The 13,099-nt window shown below is 60.2% G+C and overlaps 1 protein-coding gene across 3 annotated transcripts; it reads left to right on the top strand.

Annotated features, from left to right (window-relative positions):
• Positions 1 to 1,929: 1,929 nt before the first annotated feature.
• On the top strand, positions 1,930 to 11,868 carry CARNS1 (carnosine synthase 1). Of its 3 annotated transcripts, none has more exons than XM_054437381.2 (9): positions 1,930 to 2,019; positions 3,658 to 3,928; positions 4,675 to 4,764; positions 5,000 to 5,487; positions 5,733 to 5,907; positions 5,998 to 6,083; positions 6,812 to 7,043; positions 7,135 to 7,415; positions 9,574 to 11,868. In XM_054437381.2, exons 4-9 carry the CDS (start codon positions 5,005 to 5,007, stop codon positions 10,798 to 10,800), a joined length of 2,484 nt encoding a protein of 827 aa, XP_054293356.2. In that variant the 5' UTR covers positions 1,930 to 2,019; positions 3,658 to 3,928; positions 4,675 to 4,764; positions 5,000 to 5,004; the 3' UTR covers positions 10,801 to 11,868. The 3 variants fall into 3 exon arrangements, with proteins under 3 accessions (XP_054293356.2, XP_054293355.2, XP_063527738.1); XM_054437380.2 differs by lacking the exon at positions 1,930 to 2,019 and adding an exon at positions 2,219 to 2,458; XM_063671668.1 differs by lacking the exon at positions 1,930 to 2,019 and having other exon boundaries at positions 3,167 to 3,928.
• The last annotated feature ends 1,231 nt before the right edge of the window (positions 11,869 to 13,099 follow it).

Genomic DNA, 13,099 nt, shown 5'->3' with positions numbered 1-13,099 from the left:
GAGATTGTAGCTTCAACTTCGGGTGTGAAGCTGACCTGGGCAGAGCAGATTTCTTTTCCTTTCTTTTCTTTTCTTTTTTTTTTTTTTAAAGAGATAGGGTGGCCAGGTGCAGTGCCTCACACCTGTAATCCCAGCACTTTGGGAGGCCAAGGTGAGCAGATCACGAGGTCAGGAGATTGACACCATCCTGGCCAACATGACGAAACCCCATCTCCACTAAAAATACAAAAATTAGCTGGGTGGGCTGGGCGCGGTGGCTCACGCCTGTAATCCTAATACTTTGGGAGGCTGAGGCGGGCAGATCACCTGAGGTCGGGGTTTCAGACCAGCCTGACCAACATGGAGAAACCCTGTCTCTACTAAAAATACAAAATTAGCCGGTCATGGTGGCGCATGCCTATAATCCCAGCTACTCCAGCCTGGGCAACAAGAGCGAAACTCCATCTCAAAAAAAAAAAACAAAACAAAACAAAAGTAGCTGGGCATGGTGGCTCGCACATGTAGTCCCAGCTACTTGGGAGGCTGAGGCAGGAGAATCACTGGACCTGGGGAGGCGGAGGTTGCAGTGAGCCAAGATTGTGCCATTGCACTCCAGCCTGGTGACAGAGTGAGACTGTCTTTAAAAAAAAAAAAAAAGGGATAGGATCAAAAAAAAAAAAAAAAAAAAAGAGATAGGGTCTCCGCTGGGCACAGTGGCTTACACCTGTATTCTCAGGACATTGGGAGGCTGAGGCAGGAGGAGCACCTGAGGTCAGGAGTTCAAGACAAGCCTGGCCAACATGGCGAAACCCCGTCTCTACTAAACACACAAAAATTAGCCAGGCGTGGTGGCGTGTGCCTGTAACCCCAGCTACTCAGGAGGCTGAGGCAGGAGAATCACTCGAGCCTGGGAGGTAGAGGTTGCAGTGAGCTGAGATCACACCACTGCACTCCAGCCTGGGCGACACAGTGACTCTGTCTCAAAAAAAAAAAAAAAAAAAAAAAAAAAAAGGGAGCGAGAGAGATAGGCTCTCACTGTATTGCCCAGGCTGGAGTGCAGTGGCACAACCAGGACTCACTGCAGTCTCGACCCCTGGGGCTCAGGTGATCTTCCCACCTCAGCCTCCCAAGTAACTGGGATTACAGGCCCACACCACCTCAACCAGCTAGTTTAAATTTTTTTTTTTTGTAGAGTCAGGGTTTTGCTATGTTGCCCAGGCTGGTCACAAACTCCTGGGTTCAAGCAATCCTCCTGCCTCAGGCTCTCAAAGTGCTGGGATTATAGGTAGCCACCACACCAGGAGAGGCTGGATCTTATAGACGTCCTGGCCCCTGTGTGCAAGTCCACTGGGTCCAGAAGTGAGGAGGGGGCTGCACAGATGTGTGGAGACCCTGGCCCAGGAGGGCCTCTCTGGGAGAATGTGCAATAGGGCAGAGCGCTGGCAGCTGGGACAGAAAGCTGCAGGGCTGGGACCTCCAGCCTCCATCCAGAGGTAGGGCTCAGGGCTGTGTGCACCCAGGCTGCTCTCCCAGGCACCCCATCCCTAAGGACGGGCCCTACGAGCAGTCTCTGCTCGCTCCGGCTCTCCCTGCCCCTCCTTTCCATCTCTTCTCCATGGTGGGCCTCCCTCTTTCTTCATAGCAGCCCTACGTCTGTGACCCTCGACGACAGTCCCTGTCCATCTGCACCTGGCCCTCTGTCGGGACTTCCTCTGTGTCTCTGAAGACCCCCATCTCTCCCTGCCTCCTCCGTGCCTTCCTCCTGCTGGGTCCGTGTCCCGCCCCACGCCCCCAGGTCTGGGACGTTTTCGTGGCTGATGGGCGCGGGGGGCGCGTCCCCGGCGGGTCCCTATCGGTCCCTGTCGGTCCGTCCGCCCCGCGCCGCCCCCGCTGGGCACTGGGCATGCCCCAGGCGTTTCTATATAAAGCGGCGCCGCTTGGGCCGGGCGCTGTGCCACTGCCACCGCCGCCGCCGCCGCCGCTGCATCCCGCCCGGTCCGAGTCCGCCTGTCACGCCCGCCGAGCCGCTGCCGCCGCCAGGTACCCCGGCTCCGGCCCCGCCCCGGGGAGAGCCAGGGAGGGGGGCGGCCGGGGCAGGAGTCGCGGGGACGAGGACCCCGGGCGCCCGCGCCCCGCGGCGGGACCCTCGACGCTACGCCCCCCATCCCCCGGGACACGGAGCCCCCCAACCCCCCCGCGCTGAAGGGGCAGAGCCGAGCCGGGACACCAGGGCAGGAAGGACCTGTGAGCCTTCCTGGGGCAGGAGCCACTCCGTCTGGGCAGCAGAAATCCCTCCCCATCTTCGGGGTGGGGGTGGGGCGGCCTTGGCCTCTCTCTGCAGGGACAGGTGTCGGCCACCTCTCCACTCCCAAAGTCTAGGGGCTGGAAGGCCAGGCAGGGACTTGGCTGCCCTGACTCCTTCGTCTCTCTGTCCCTCTGTCTCTGCCATCAGTCTCTCAGCCACTCCACCCACGAGATGGTGAGTCTCCTGTGGTCCCTCCCCAAGGCCCAACTCCCTGGGCAGAGAGTGGGCCCAGAGGACAGCAGGCAGCACCCAGGACCTAAGCCTGGGAGTTGCCCCCTGCAGACAGCTTAGACCCATGACCAGCTCCCCCACCCCCACCCTGCGGCTGTGTCCTGGGAGGTGGGCACTCTCAGTGCCCTGTGACATTCATTCATTCCATGGCCCCTCAGGGAGCTCACCTTCTAGGAGACGGCACAGAGGCTCTGGCCCTGGCAAACGGATTCGAGCCCAGGCGTGAGGCCCAGTCCTCTGCCGTCTGGGCCACAGCACACCATCTCCCAACAACCAAGAGATTCTCTTCGTCCCAGCCTCATCAGCCCCCAGGGGATGGGAGAGGGCAGGCACCAGGCAACAAGGCCCAAAGAGACCTCACGACTTGCTCAAGGTGGCCGAGCCTGTCCCCTGGAGGACAGACCCAGCTGCCAGGCCTGTCCAGGCCTGGGGACTGCAAAGAACAAGAATTCCATTCACAGGAAGCCTCCCAGCAGCCCCACATGGGGGGGTGCCAGCCTCAGAGAGGGGAGGGCCGTTAGGTTTCATCCAAAGAAAGCATTTCCATGACTCAAAATATCTGCAGAGGGGATACTGTCTAGCCTCCTAATGTCTAGCCCAGGGCTGGGCACACAGTAGGGCTTCAAGACCTACGTGGGGATGACAGTGGAATCACATTTAGGTGTCAGCATACTCCATGCCGGGTCATAAGAGAGAAATAAGCCACCCCAGAGTGATGGCTGGGTTCGTTCATTCATCTACTCTTCAGTCAGCAAACACTTACTGAGAAGTGGCTGTGTGCCAGGCACGCTTTAGGTGCTGGGGTTGCCTCCATGAACAAAACAAGCAGAAAACTCTGCTGCTGTGAAGCAAGCTAAGGCGGAGCCCAGCTTGGCGGGGGCGGGAGGGGCTGGCCGGCAGGACATTGCTTCCCGCCATCCCCCCAGGGACACCACACAGAACAGTTTACAAAGCACTCCCACGGTTGCGTTCCCATTAACAAGCCTTCACCCCCCAACACAAGCCTTTCCTCTCCTAGTCCCCGGGATGGTGTCAGTCCTGAACATAGCCCAGGCTGGGAGAGTGGGGGGCTTACACCCTTGGGTGACTTAATGTGCCCACTGGCCCTCCCTGCCCAAGACCCACCACTTCTGCCCTCTCAGCTCTCCCTGGATCCATCGGGTCCTGAGTGGGATTGCCCACTGGGCTCCAAGGACCTGGAGGAAGAGGGCCCCTGGGGAGGGGGCTCTGGCCTGCCGCCCACAGGCTGCTTCCCTGGCTCCTGGCGCCAGGACGTGGGCCTGGACTGCAAGGGATCCCCCGAGGGGGCCGAGGCCCGGGCTTGGACTGTCTACTACTACAGCCTCCTGCAGAGCTGTCTGCAGCAAGCTGGCCTTCCGGAGACCCAGGACCGCAGCCAGGTGCCCCGCACAGGTGCCCAAGGGCTCCCTGGAGGGGGGCACCTCTGGGGGCAGGGAGGGGCCCTCAGCCCAGTCTGCTTTCTCATCCCTGTCAAGGTCGGCCCCTTCCCCTGGTTCGATCTGAAGGCAGGGAAGGCACAGCCAGTTGGCCTAGGGTAGGCAGACATTGTTTGCAAGGGCATCTGGCACCAGTGAGGTCAAGGATTGGGCTCCCTGCCCTCACCCCCTCCCCAAAAAGACCCAGCCCTGGGATTGGGAAACCACATTGTATGGCACTGAAGCTTCTAGAGAAAGGTCTTGAGAGCTGTGGTGGAGGCAGCTCAGCGGCTGAGATCCCCCAGACTCCTCCCTTTCTGCCCCTCCATGCCTGTTGTATGTATCAGACTTTGTGTGGACAGAGGGTTCACAGGTAGAATACCTGAGAATCACAGACTTGGTCCCATTGTACAAACTGGGAAACTGAGGCTTGGAGGAACACTGACTCCTCCAAGGTCACACAGAAAGTCAGAGCTCAGGCTAGAACTCAGGTCTCCAGTCACCCAGCCTACAGCACCTCTGGAACAGCTGCAGAAAGGGGAAACCAGCTTCACAGGGCAGGACTGGCAGGCACCTCCACTCCCTGCCTGTCTCCTATCTCTTCCGATTCCTGGGAAAACTCCGGGGACCCAGGGTAGGGCCACGGGTGTGGAGGTGGTGGAAGGTGGGCAGAGAGCCAGCAAGGGCGCCCCTGGTGAGCTCAGCCATGTTCTCTTTCCCGAGGCTGTCCTGGGGCGGAGGTGACCTTGTGCGTTCTGGGCTCCCCCAGCACCTTTCTGCCTGTGCTGCTGGAGGGTGGGGTCCAGAGCCCGGGTGAGTGTGTGCTCAAGTTTCCCCATCCCCTTCTACAGAAAGGGCAGCCCTGCCCTGGCCCAGCCACATCCCAAAATACCCGCCAACCCTGGCAACTGCCTGCATTCCACTGGAGCAGCTGCCATGCCGAATGGGGATGGGTTCTGGGATCAGCTGCTTCCACTCCGCCACCCAGGGGCCCGGGCATGGGGCATCAAGCCTTCCCTGGCCAGCCACTTGCCTTCTCTGCCCACAGGAAACATGCTCCTTTGCCTGTCCCCTGCTTGGCTGATGAAGGTGCCAGCACCCGGGCAGCCGGGTGAGGCAGCCCTGCTAGTCTCCAAGGCTGTGAGCTTCCACCCTGGGGGCCTGACATTCCTGGATGACTTTGTCCCCCCGCGCCGTGCCACCTACTTTCTGGCAGGCCTGGGTCTGGGGCCCGGCCGGGGCCGAGAGGCAGCAGAACTCGCCCGTGACCTGACCTGCCCCACAGGAGCTTCGGCTGAGCTGGCCCGGCTGCTGGAGGACCGGCTGCTGACAAGGCAGTTGCTGGCCCAGCAGGGTAGTGTGGCTGTGCCAGCAACCCTGGCTTTCACCTACAAGCCACCGGGGCTGCTGCGGGGAGGGGATGCCAGCCCAGGGCTACGGCTGGTGGAGCTGAGTGGCAAAGAGGGCCAGAAGACGCTGGTGAAAGAGGAAGTGGAGGCTTTTCTGCGCTCTGAGGCCCTGGGTGATATCCTGCAGGTAACAGACTCTCGCCCACCCTGAGGTCTGTACAGATGCCAGCAGGATGGGACCCAGGCACGGTTACCAAGTCTGGCTGGAAAGGTGTCCCTACCTCTTAGCCCTGCCGCTGCCCTGCCCCATCTCTGGGGCAATCCCCTGCCCTTTTGCCTCAGTTTTTACTCACCAGCTCCTGTGGTGGAAGCGCCCCACCCTGCAGTACCTGGGGTGGTGTCCAGGAGGCCCCTTTCCCCTCCTTGCTGCAGGTGGCTGTGAAGCTCAGTGGCTGGCGCTGGCGGGGGCGGCAGGCATTGCGTCTGCACTCACAGGCAGAGCTGGGTGCAGTGGTGGACACAGTGCTGGCGCTGCTGGAGAAGCTGGAGGAGGAGGAGAGTGTCCTGGTGGAGGCTGTGTACCCACCTGTCCAGCTGCCCTGCTCAGGTGAGAGCCACCTGGGCTGGCCAGGGATGGGAGTTTGGTGTGGCCTTCTGGCCACTCTGTGCTGGCCTTAGACCTCCCCGTCTTCCCTAGATGGTCCTTCCCCCGGCCCCAGCCTGGCCGTGCGAGTCTGTGCTGTGGTGTGTCGGACACAGGGTGATAGGCCACTGCTGAGCAAGGTGAGCATGGCCCGGTTCCAGTAGTGGTTTGCCAAGGGCCCCTGAGCCGTCTCTGGGCAGAGAGGACAGAATCCTTAGTGGGGTGGTAGTTGCCTCTGGGGAAACTACTGGGTCTGACCCGTCTTCTCTCTCCTGCAACCCTTCCAGAATCCCTCCCACACCAAGAGCCCCTGCCCCTGTGCTCAGCTCCACGCTGGGTAGTACCAGGGCCCAGGGGGCTGAATTGTCTTCCCAGAGAGCTCTTGCCCACGTAGAGGCTGACCCAGGGCTTCCTGATAAACCTCTAGTGCCTGGACCCCTTCAGGAGGGGCCTCTAAGCTGGAGAGTCAGGAAGGCTTCCGGACCCTCCTGAGTACCCAGCTCTAGGCTACACTGAGAGGGAGAGATTCGACCCTGCCCTCAGGGAGCTCCAGTGGGGTAGGGAGAGGTGCGCCCCAGGGAGATGCTAGGGTGGGGCACACCAGGGTGGCCCAGGCCCCCAGGGTTGCAGGAGCCATCCTGCAGGGGGACCCCAGCTGGGCCTGGAAGCCCGGGTAGAATCCCTGGAGAGGTCTGGGGACCAGATGGGGAGTGGCAGGGATAGCTCGTGTGCAATTTAAGACACGTTGGAGGACGGGGCTTCTTGAATGTCCAGTGAGGGGTCTGGTCTGAATCTTGGCACAAGGAGGTGGGGGTGTGCGTGGGGGGAAGGAGTGTGTGGGCCTCCCCCTGAGCCGCCCCCTGCCCAGGTGGTGTGCGGCGTGGGCCGCGGGGACCGCCCTCTACGGCACCACAACTCCCTGCCGAGGACGCTGGAGGTGGCGCTGGCCCAGTGCGGCCTGGGCGAGGAGGCGCAGGTGGCGGCCGTGCGGCAGCGCGTCAAGGCGGCGGCCGAGGCCGCGCTGGCCGCCGTGCTGGCTCTGGAGGCCGGCCTGAGTGCCGAGCAGCGCGGCGGGTGCCGGGCGTACACGGACTTCCTGGGTGAGTGAGGGCGGCCGGGGCCGGGAGCCGAGGGCCAGGGACTGGAGGGCGGGGGCTCCCGCGCTGAGCTCGCGCCCTCCGCCCGGCGCAGGCGTGGATTTCGCGCTGACAGCTGCCGGCGGCGTGCTGACCCCAGTGGCCCTGGAGCTGAACGGCGGCCTGTGCCTGGAGGCGTGCGGCGCGCTCGAGGGGCTGTGGGCCGCGCCGCGGCTGGGGCCGGCGGCTGACGAGGCGGCGGCCGCGCCGCTGGTGGAGACCATGCTTCGGCGGTCGGCGCGCTGCCTCATGGAGGGAAAGCAGCTACTGGTGGTCGGCGCTGGCGGCGTCAGCAAGAAGTTCGTGTGGGAGGCGGCGCGCGACTACGGGCTCCAGGTGGGCGGGGCGCGGGGCGGGGCTGGGCCCCAGGTCCTGGCCCGAGTGGTGGAGGCGGGACCCCGGGGCGGGGCCTGGAGCAAAGGGGCGTCCTTGGGGCGGGACCAGCCGCGCTAGGGGCGGTGCTTGGGCGGGGCATCCTGGCCAGGTACAAGGAAGCCCAGGCGTAGGGGCGGAGTCCGCCGCCCTGCGAGGGTGGGGGGACTCCGCTAGTTCTGTCCCTGCCTGGAGTGAGAGGCCCTGGGGAGAGCAGGGAGTCCTCCATAGAAGGAGGAGAGGAGCCCGGGTAGATGGGCTGGGCGAGGGACAGCCTTAGCGCCGGAGTGGGGGCCTTGAATGCCAGGCTAAGGAGCCTGGCTCTGTCTTGGGGAAAGGGCCAAGGTTGAATTCCTGACACTTGGCACCCAGGACCCGCAGAGGGTGCTGGGGAGCTGCATACAGATCCTGAATCAAGTTCATAGCAGGGCATCACTTTACAGAATCTGGAGCGAGCCAGGCAGGTAGATTTTTTTTTTTTTGAGACAGGGTATCAATCTGTTGACCAGACTGGAGTGCGGTGGTGCAATCACAGCTCACTGCAGCCTCGACTTCCTGGGCTGAAGCGATTCTCCCACCTCAGCCTCCCTAGTAGCTGAGACTACAGGCACGTGCCACCATTCCCAGCTTTTTTTTTTTTTTTTTTTTTTTTTTTTTGGAGTCGGAGTCTTGCTCTGTCGCCCAGGCTGGGTGCAATGGCGTGATCTCGGCTCACTGCAACCTCCCGGGTTCACGCCATTCTCCTGCCTCAGCCTCCCGAGTAGCTGGGACTACAGGCGCCCGCCACCACGCCTGGCTAACTTTTAGTAGAGATGGGGTTTCACCATGTTAGCCAGGATGGTCTCGATCTCCTGACCTCGTGATCCACCCGCCTCAGCCTCCCAAAGTGCTGGGATTACAGCCGTGAGCCACCGCACCCGGCCTTTTTTTTTTTTTTTTTTTTTAATATGGAGTCTTGCTCTGTCTCCCAGGCTGGAGTGGAATGGTGCAATCTCGGCCCATTGCAACCTCCGCCTCCTGGGTTCAAGTGATTCTCGTGCCTCAGCCTCCGGAGTAACTAGGATTACAGGCGCGCGCCAACATGCCCGGCTAATTTTTGTATTTTTAGTAGAGACAGGGTTTCACCATTTGGCCAGGCTGGTCTCGAACTCCTGACCTCAAGTGATCTGCCCGCTTTGGCCTCCCAAAGAACTGGGATTACAGGCGTGAGCCACCGCGCCCAACCTGCCCGGCTAATTTTTAAAATTTTTAGTAGAGACAGGATCTCGCTCTGTTGCCCAGGATGGTCTTGAACTCCTGAGCTCAAGCGATCCTCCTGCTTCGGCCTCCCAAAGTGCTGGGATTACAGGTGTAAGCCACAGCACACAGCCGAGTAGACATTCTTATCCCCATTGAACAGATAAGAAAACTGAGGCCATCTCAGGCTGGCCCTAATCTAGCACACTGGCCTCCTCTCCCCTCTCCCACCGTGCAGCACCCCCTGGGGACACCAACTCTGTGTCCCCAGCCTTGCTCAGTGTTTTCTCCACTTGGAATGTCACTCCACTGCTGAGGCTGTGTTACTTTGCAGAGAGCCACCCTCCCTCTCTCTTCAGTGGCTGCCCTGCCCTGGGTTCCCCCAGCAGGCAGTAAGCTTTAGGGGCACGGGGCCCCACTGGATTCCTCCGTAGGCACTTCCCAGTGTCAGAGCACATGGGGTGAATGGTGACCAAACCACTTGTCCCAAGCCCCAGCCCTGGTAGTTTCTCTGCAATCCTCGGCCAGTGAGGCTGCCTGTGGGAAAGAGTCCACCACGCTGTCTCACACCCTCTTCTCTGTGCTGCAGCCCCTCCCACCCAGATCATGCCTTTTCCTCCTGTAGTCACCTAGCTGACTCTTATTCTTCAGTTCCCAGCTTAGGCATTGCCTCCTCTAGGATGCCTTCCCTCCCCTCCAGCCTGTATTAGGTGTCCCACTTCTGCCCCTTCCATTTATTCAGTCAATCCTCAACACACATTTATTGAGCACCTAGTGTTTGTGCACTCGTATCCCCTGAAGGCCTGGACCATCCTAGGCCCCATCCTATCCCCCTAGCACCCAGCACTAGCTGACCTGGATATGCCCCGCCCTGTGGCTTCTGCAGCTGCACCTCGTGGAGTCAGACCCCAACCACTTTGCATCCCAGTTGGTACAGACCTTCATCCACTTTGACATGACCGAGCACCGGAGGGATGAGGAGAACGCACGGCTGCTGGCAGAGTTGGTGCGGGCTCGCGGCCTCAAGCTAGATGGCTGCTTCTCCTACTGGGACGACTGCCTGGTGCTCACAGCCCTGCTCTGCCAGGAGCTAGGTCTGCCCTGCAGCTCCCCAGCTGCCATGCGCCTGGCTAAGCAGAAGAGCCTCACCCAGCTGCACCTGTTGCACCACCATGGCCCACCCTGGCCTGCGCCCTCCCTCCATGCTGTGCCCTGCTGCCCACTGGAGAGCGAGGCTGATGTGGAGAGGGCCGTGCACCAGGTACCCCTGCCAGGTGTCATGAAGCTGGAGTTTGGGGCAGGTGCGGTGGGTGTGCGGCTGGTAGAGGATGCGCCACAGTGCCATGAGCACTTTTCCCGGATTACCCGAGACTTGCAGGGTGAGGCCGACCACCCAGGCATTGGGCTGGGCTGGGGCAATGCCATGCTGCTGATGGAGTTTGTGGAGGGCACCGAGCACGACGTGGACCTGGTGTTGTTTGGTGGGCGGCTGCTGGCTGCCTTTGTCTCTGACAACGGCCCTACGAGGCTGCCTGGCTTCACTGAGACGGCGGCCTGCATGCCCACCGGGCTGGCACCAGAGCAGGAGGCACAGATGGTTCAGGCAGCCTTCCGCTGTTGCCTGGGCTGCGGGCTGCTCGATGGAGTCTTCAACGTGGAGCTAAAGTTGACCGGGGCTGGGCCTCGGCTTATCGAGATCAACCCCCGCATGGGTGGCTTCTACCTGCGTGATTGGATCCTGGAGCTCTATGGCGTGGACCTGCTGCTGGCTGCTGTTATGGTGGCCTGCGGCCTGCGTCCTGCCCTGCCCACCCGCCCACGTGCTCGTGGCCATCTGGTGGGCGTCATGTGCCTTGTGTCCCAGCACCTGCAGGCCCTGAGTTCCACCGCCAGCCGTGAGACCCTGCAGGCCCTGCACGACCGTGGCCTGCTACGCCTCAATCTGCTGGAGGAGGCCCTGGTGCCTGGCGAGTATGAGGAGCCCTACTGCAGTGTGGCCTGTGCCGGGCCCAGCCCCACGGAGGCCCGCCTCCGCCTGCTGGGCCTCTGCCAGGGCCTGGGCATCGATGGGCCCAGCTACCCTGTTGCCCACTTCCTGTCTCACTTCAAATAGCACTGGGGCCAGGGGGCAGGGAAGCAGTGCTGGGAGGAGGCACTGTGGTGCCCTCTGCCCCCTGGAGCTCTTCCTGCTTCTCTCCCCATCGCCATGCCCCAGCCCCAGCCTGGCCCACTGCAATGCCTAGGTCTGTTCCAGAGCAGCAGGGCAATTTAGACACCAAGGCATCCTGGACTCAAGGGCCTCTTGCTCTCCCGAAGGCCCCAGTCCAGCCCACAGCTTCCCCAGCATTCTAGCCTTGGAGAAATGACAATGGCCACACACACACACACACACACACACACACACACACACACACACACACACACACCCACACACACCCACACACACACACACACACACACACACACACACACACACACACCCCCTCTGTCGCCAGCTCCCCAGGTGGGAGTGGGCCCAAACCCAGCCCCTCCTGTCCACCCCTCCAGGTCTCACTCTCTTCCTGCCATCTACAAGAGGAGAGGACCTGGCTGGGCCCCAAGCCTTGGACAAACCCTGGGAAAACCTGAGACTAGAACCCTTGTCTTCCTCTTACCCAAATTCTAGGATAGCTCTAGAGCCTGCTGGAAACTCGGCGGCATCCAACCTGCCTCATTCGACCTGAGCGGTAGAGGCAGGTGGCCTGTGGACAGAAGTAATCCTCTTTCCGCTCACCCCAGGCAGATACAACTGCCTATGTTCCCCCAGTGAGAGGAAACAGGCTGAGAGAGGAAAAATGACTGCTCCAGGGTTATACCACAGTGGAGGGCGGGTCACAGGACATGATGCAGGGTCCAGGTTTCTGTTTTGATCAAGTCTTACATGCCCCCCTCACCTCCCTGCCCTCATTCACAAGTGGCCCTGAGACATGCGAACGCCTCCCTCCTATGCATCACAAACCTTCTCCACCGAGCTTTGGTGCTTTGGCCTCTGGCATACCTAACTAGCATTGGCAGAGGAGAGTCTACACTCTCTTCTTCATTCAGGGAAGATGCTTTAAGAAATCCTGCCTCCGTGCAGCACAGGAGCTGGAGGCAGCTCCCCAAGCATCCCTCCCCAAATAAAGGCTTATGTACTAGTGAAGTGTCTAGATAGGTTCTCTTGACTGGACAACTCCTCCCAGGATCAGCTAGATAGGGGGTGGGGAAGGGGGATCAAGAGATGGGTAGGGGATACTTGTCGCATCTGGAGCTAAGGGAAAACCACCCCACTGGCCTGGTGTCTGGGTTGCCCTGGGTTGCTAGGGGCCTGCCCTACACCCACATTAAGACCCGAACCTGGGGATCTCCTTTGGTGGAATTACAACCAGGGGGCCACATCCAACCAGATAACCCTCTGCATGCCTGGAGACCCTTGAATTCTGTCCACCTCAGTTCATACCCAAACTTCCCTATGCACATGGAAGGCACACCTAGACAGCTTCCAACAATCAGAACTCACACCCAAGGCCTGGTCTGGCCCAAATACACACCCACACATCCCCATCCCACAAGAATCCATACCCAATCTTTTATTTATTTATTTATTTATTTTTGAGACAGAGTTTCACTCTTTTGCCCAGGCTGGAGTGCAATGGCACAGTCACAGCTCACTGAAACCTCTGACTCCCGGGTTCAAGTGATTCTTCTGCCTCAGCCTCTCAAGTAGCTGGGATTACAGGCACCCACCACCACACCCGGCTAATTTTTGTATTTTTAGTAGAGATGGGGTTTCACCATGTTGGCCAGACCGGTCTCGAACTCCTGACCTCAAGTGATCCACCCGGCTCGACCTCCCAAAGTGCTGGGATTGCAGGTGTGAGCCACCGCGCCCTGCCAAATCCATACCCAATCTAAAGTCACAGACCACATGTCACAGACCAGATTTGCTGTGTTGAGTGTGTTCATTATTTCTTTCTGGTTTTTTTTTTTTTTGGAGATGGAGTCTCACTCTGTTGCCCAGGCTGTAGTGCAATGGCGTGATCTTGACTCACTGCAACCTCTGCCTCCCAGGTTCAAGTGATTCTCCTGCCTCAGCCTCCCAAGTAGCTGGGACTATAGGCATGCACCACCATGCCCAGCTAATTTTTGTATTTTTAGTAGAGACGGGTTTTCACCATGTTGGTCAAGCTGGTCTTGAACTCCTGACCTCAAGTGATCCACCCGCCTCGGCCTCCCAAAGTGCTGGGATTGCAGGCATGAACAACCCTGCCTGGCCTAAGTTCATTCTGTCAACAGCGTTTTTGGTTTTTGCTGGGTGCAGTGGCTCATGCCTGTAATCACAGCACTTCGGAAGGCCAAGGCAGGAGGATCACTTGAGTCCAGGAGTTCAAGAC

Source organism: Pongo pygmaeus, chromosome 9, assembly GCF_028885625.2.
Source record: "Pongo pygmaeus isolate AG05252 chromosome 9, NHGRI_mPonPyg2-v2.0_pri, whole genome shotgun sequence".
NCBI classification, from domain to species: domain Eukaryota; kingdom Metazoa; phylum Chordata; class Mammalia; order Primates; family Hominidae; genus Pongo; species Pongo pygmaeus.
The sequence above is the reverse complement of the archived record's forward strand: the minus strand, read 5'-3'. Positions and strand labels throughout refer to the sequence as shown.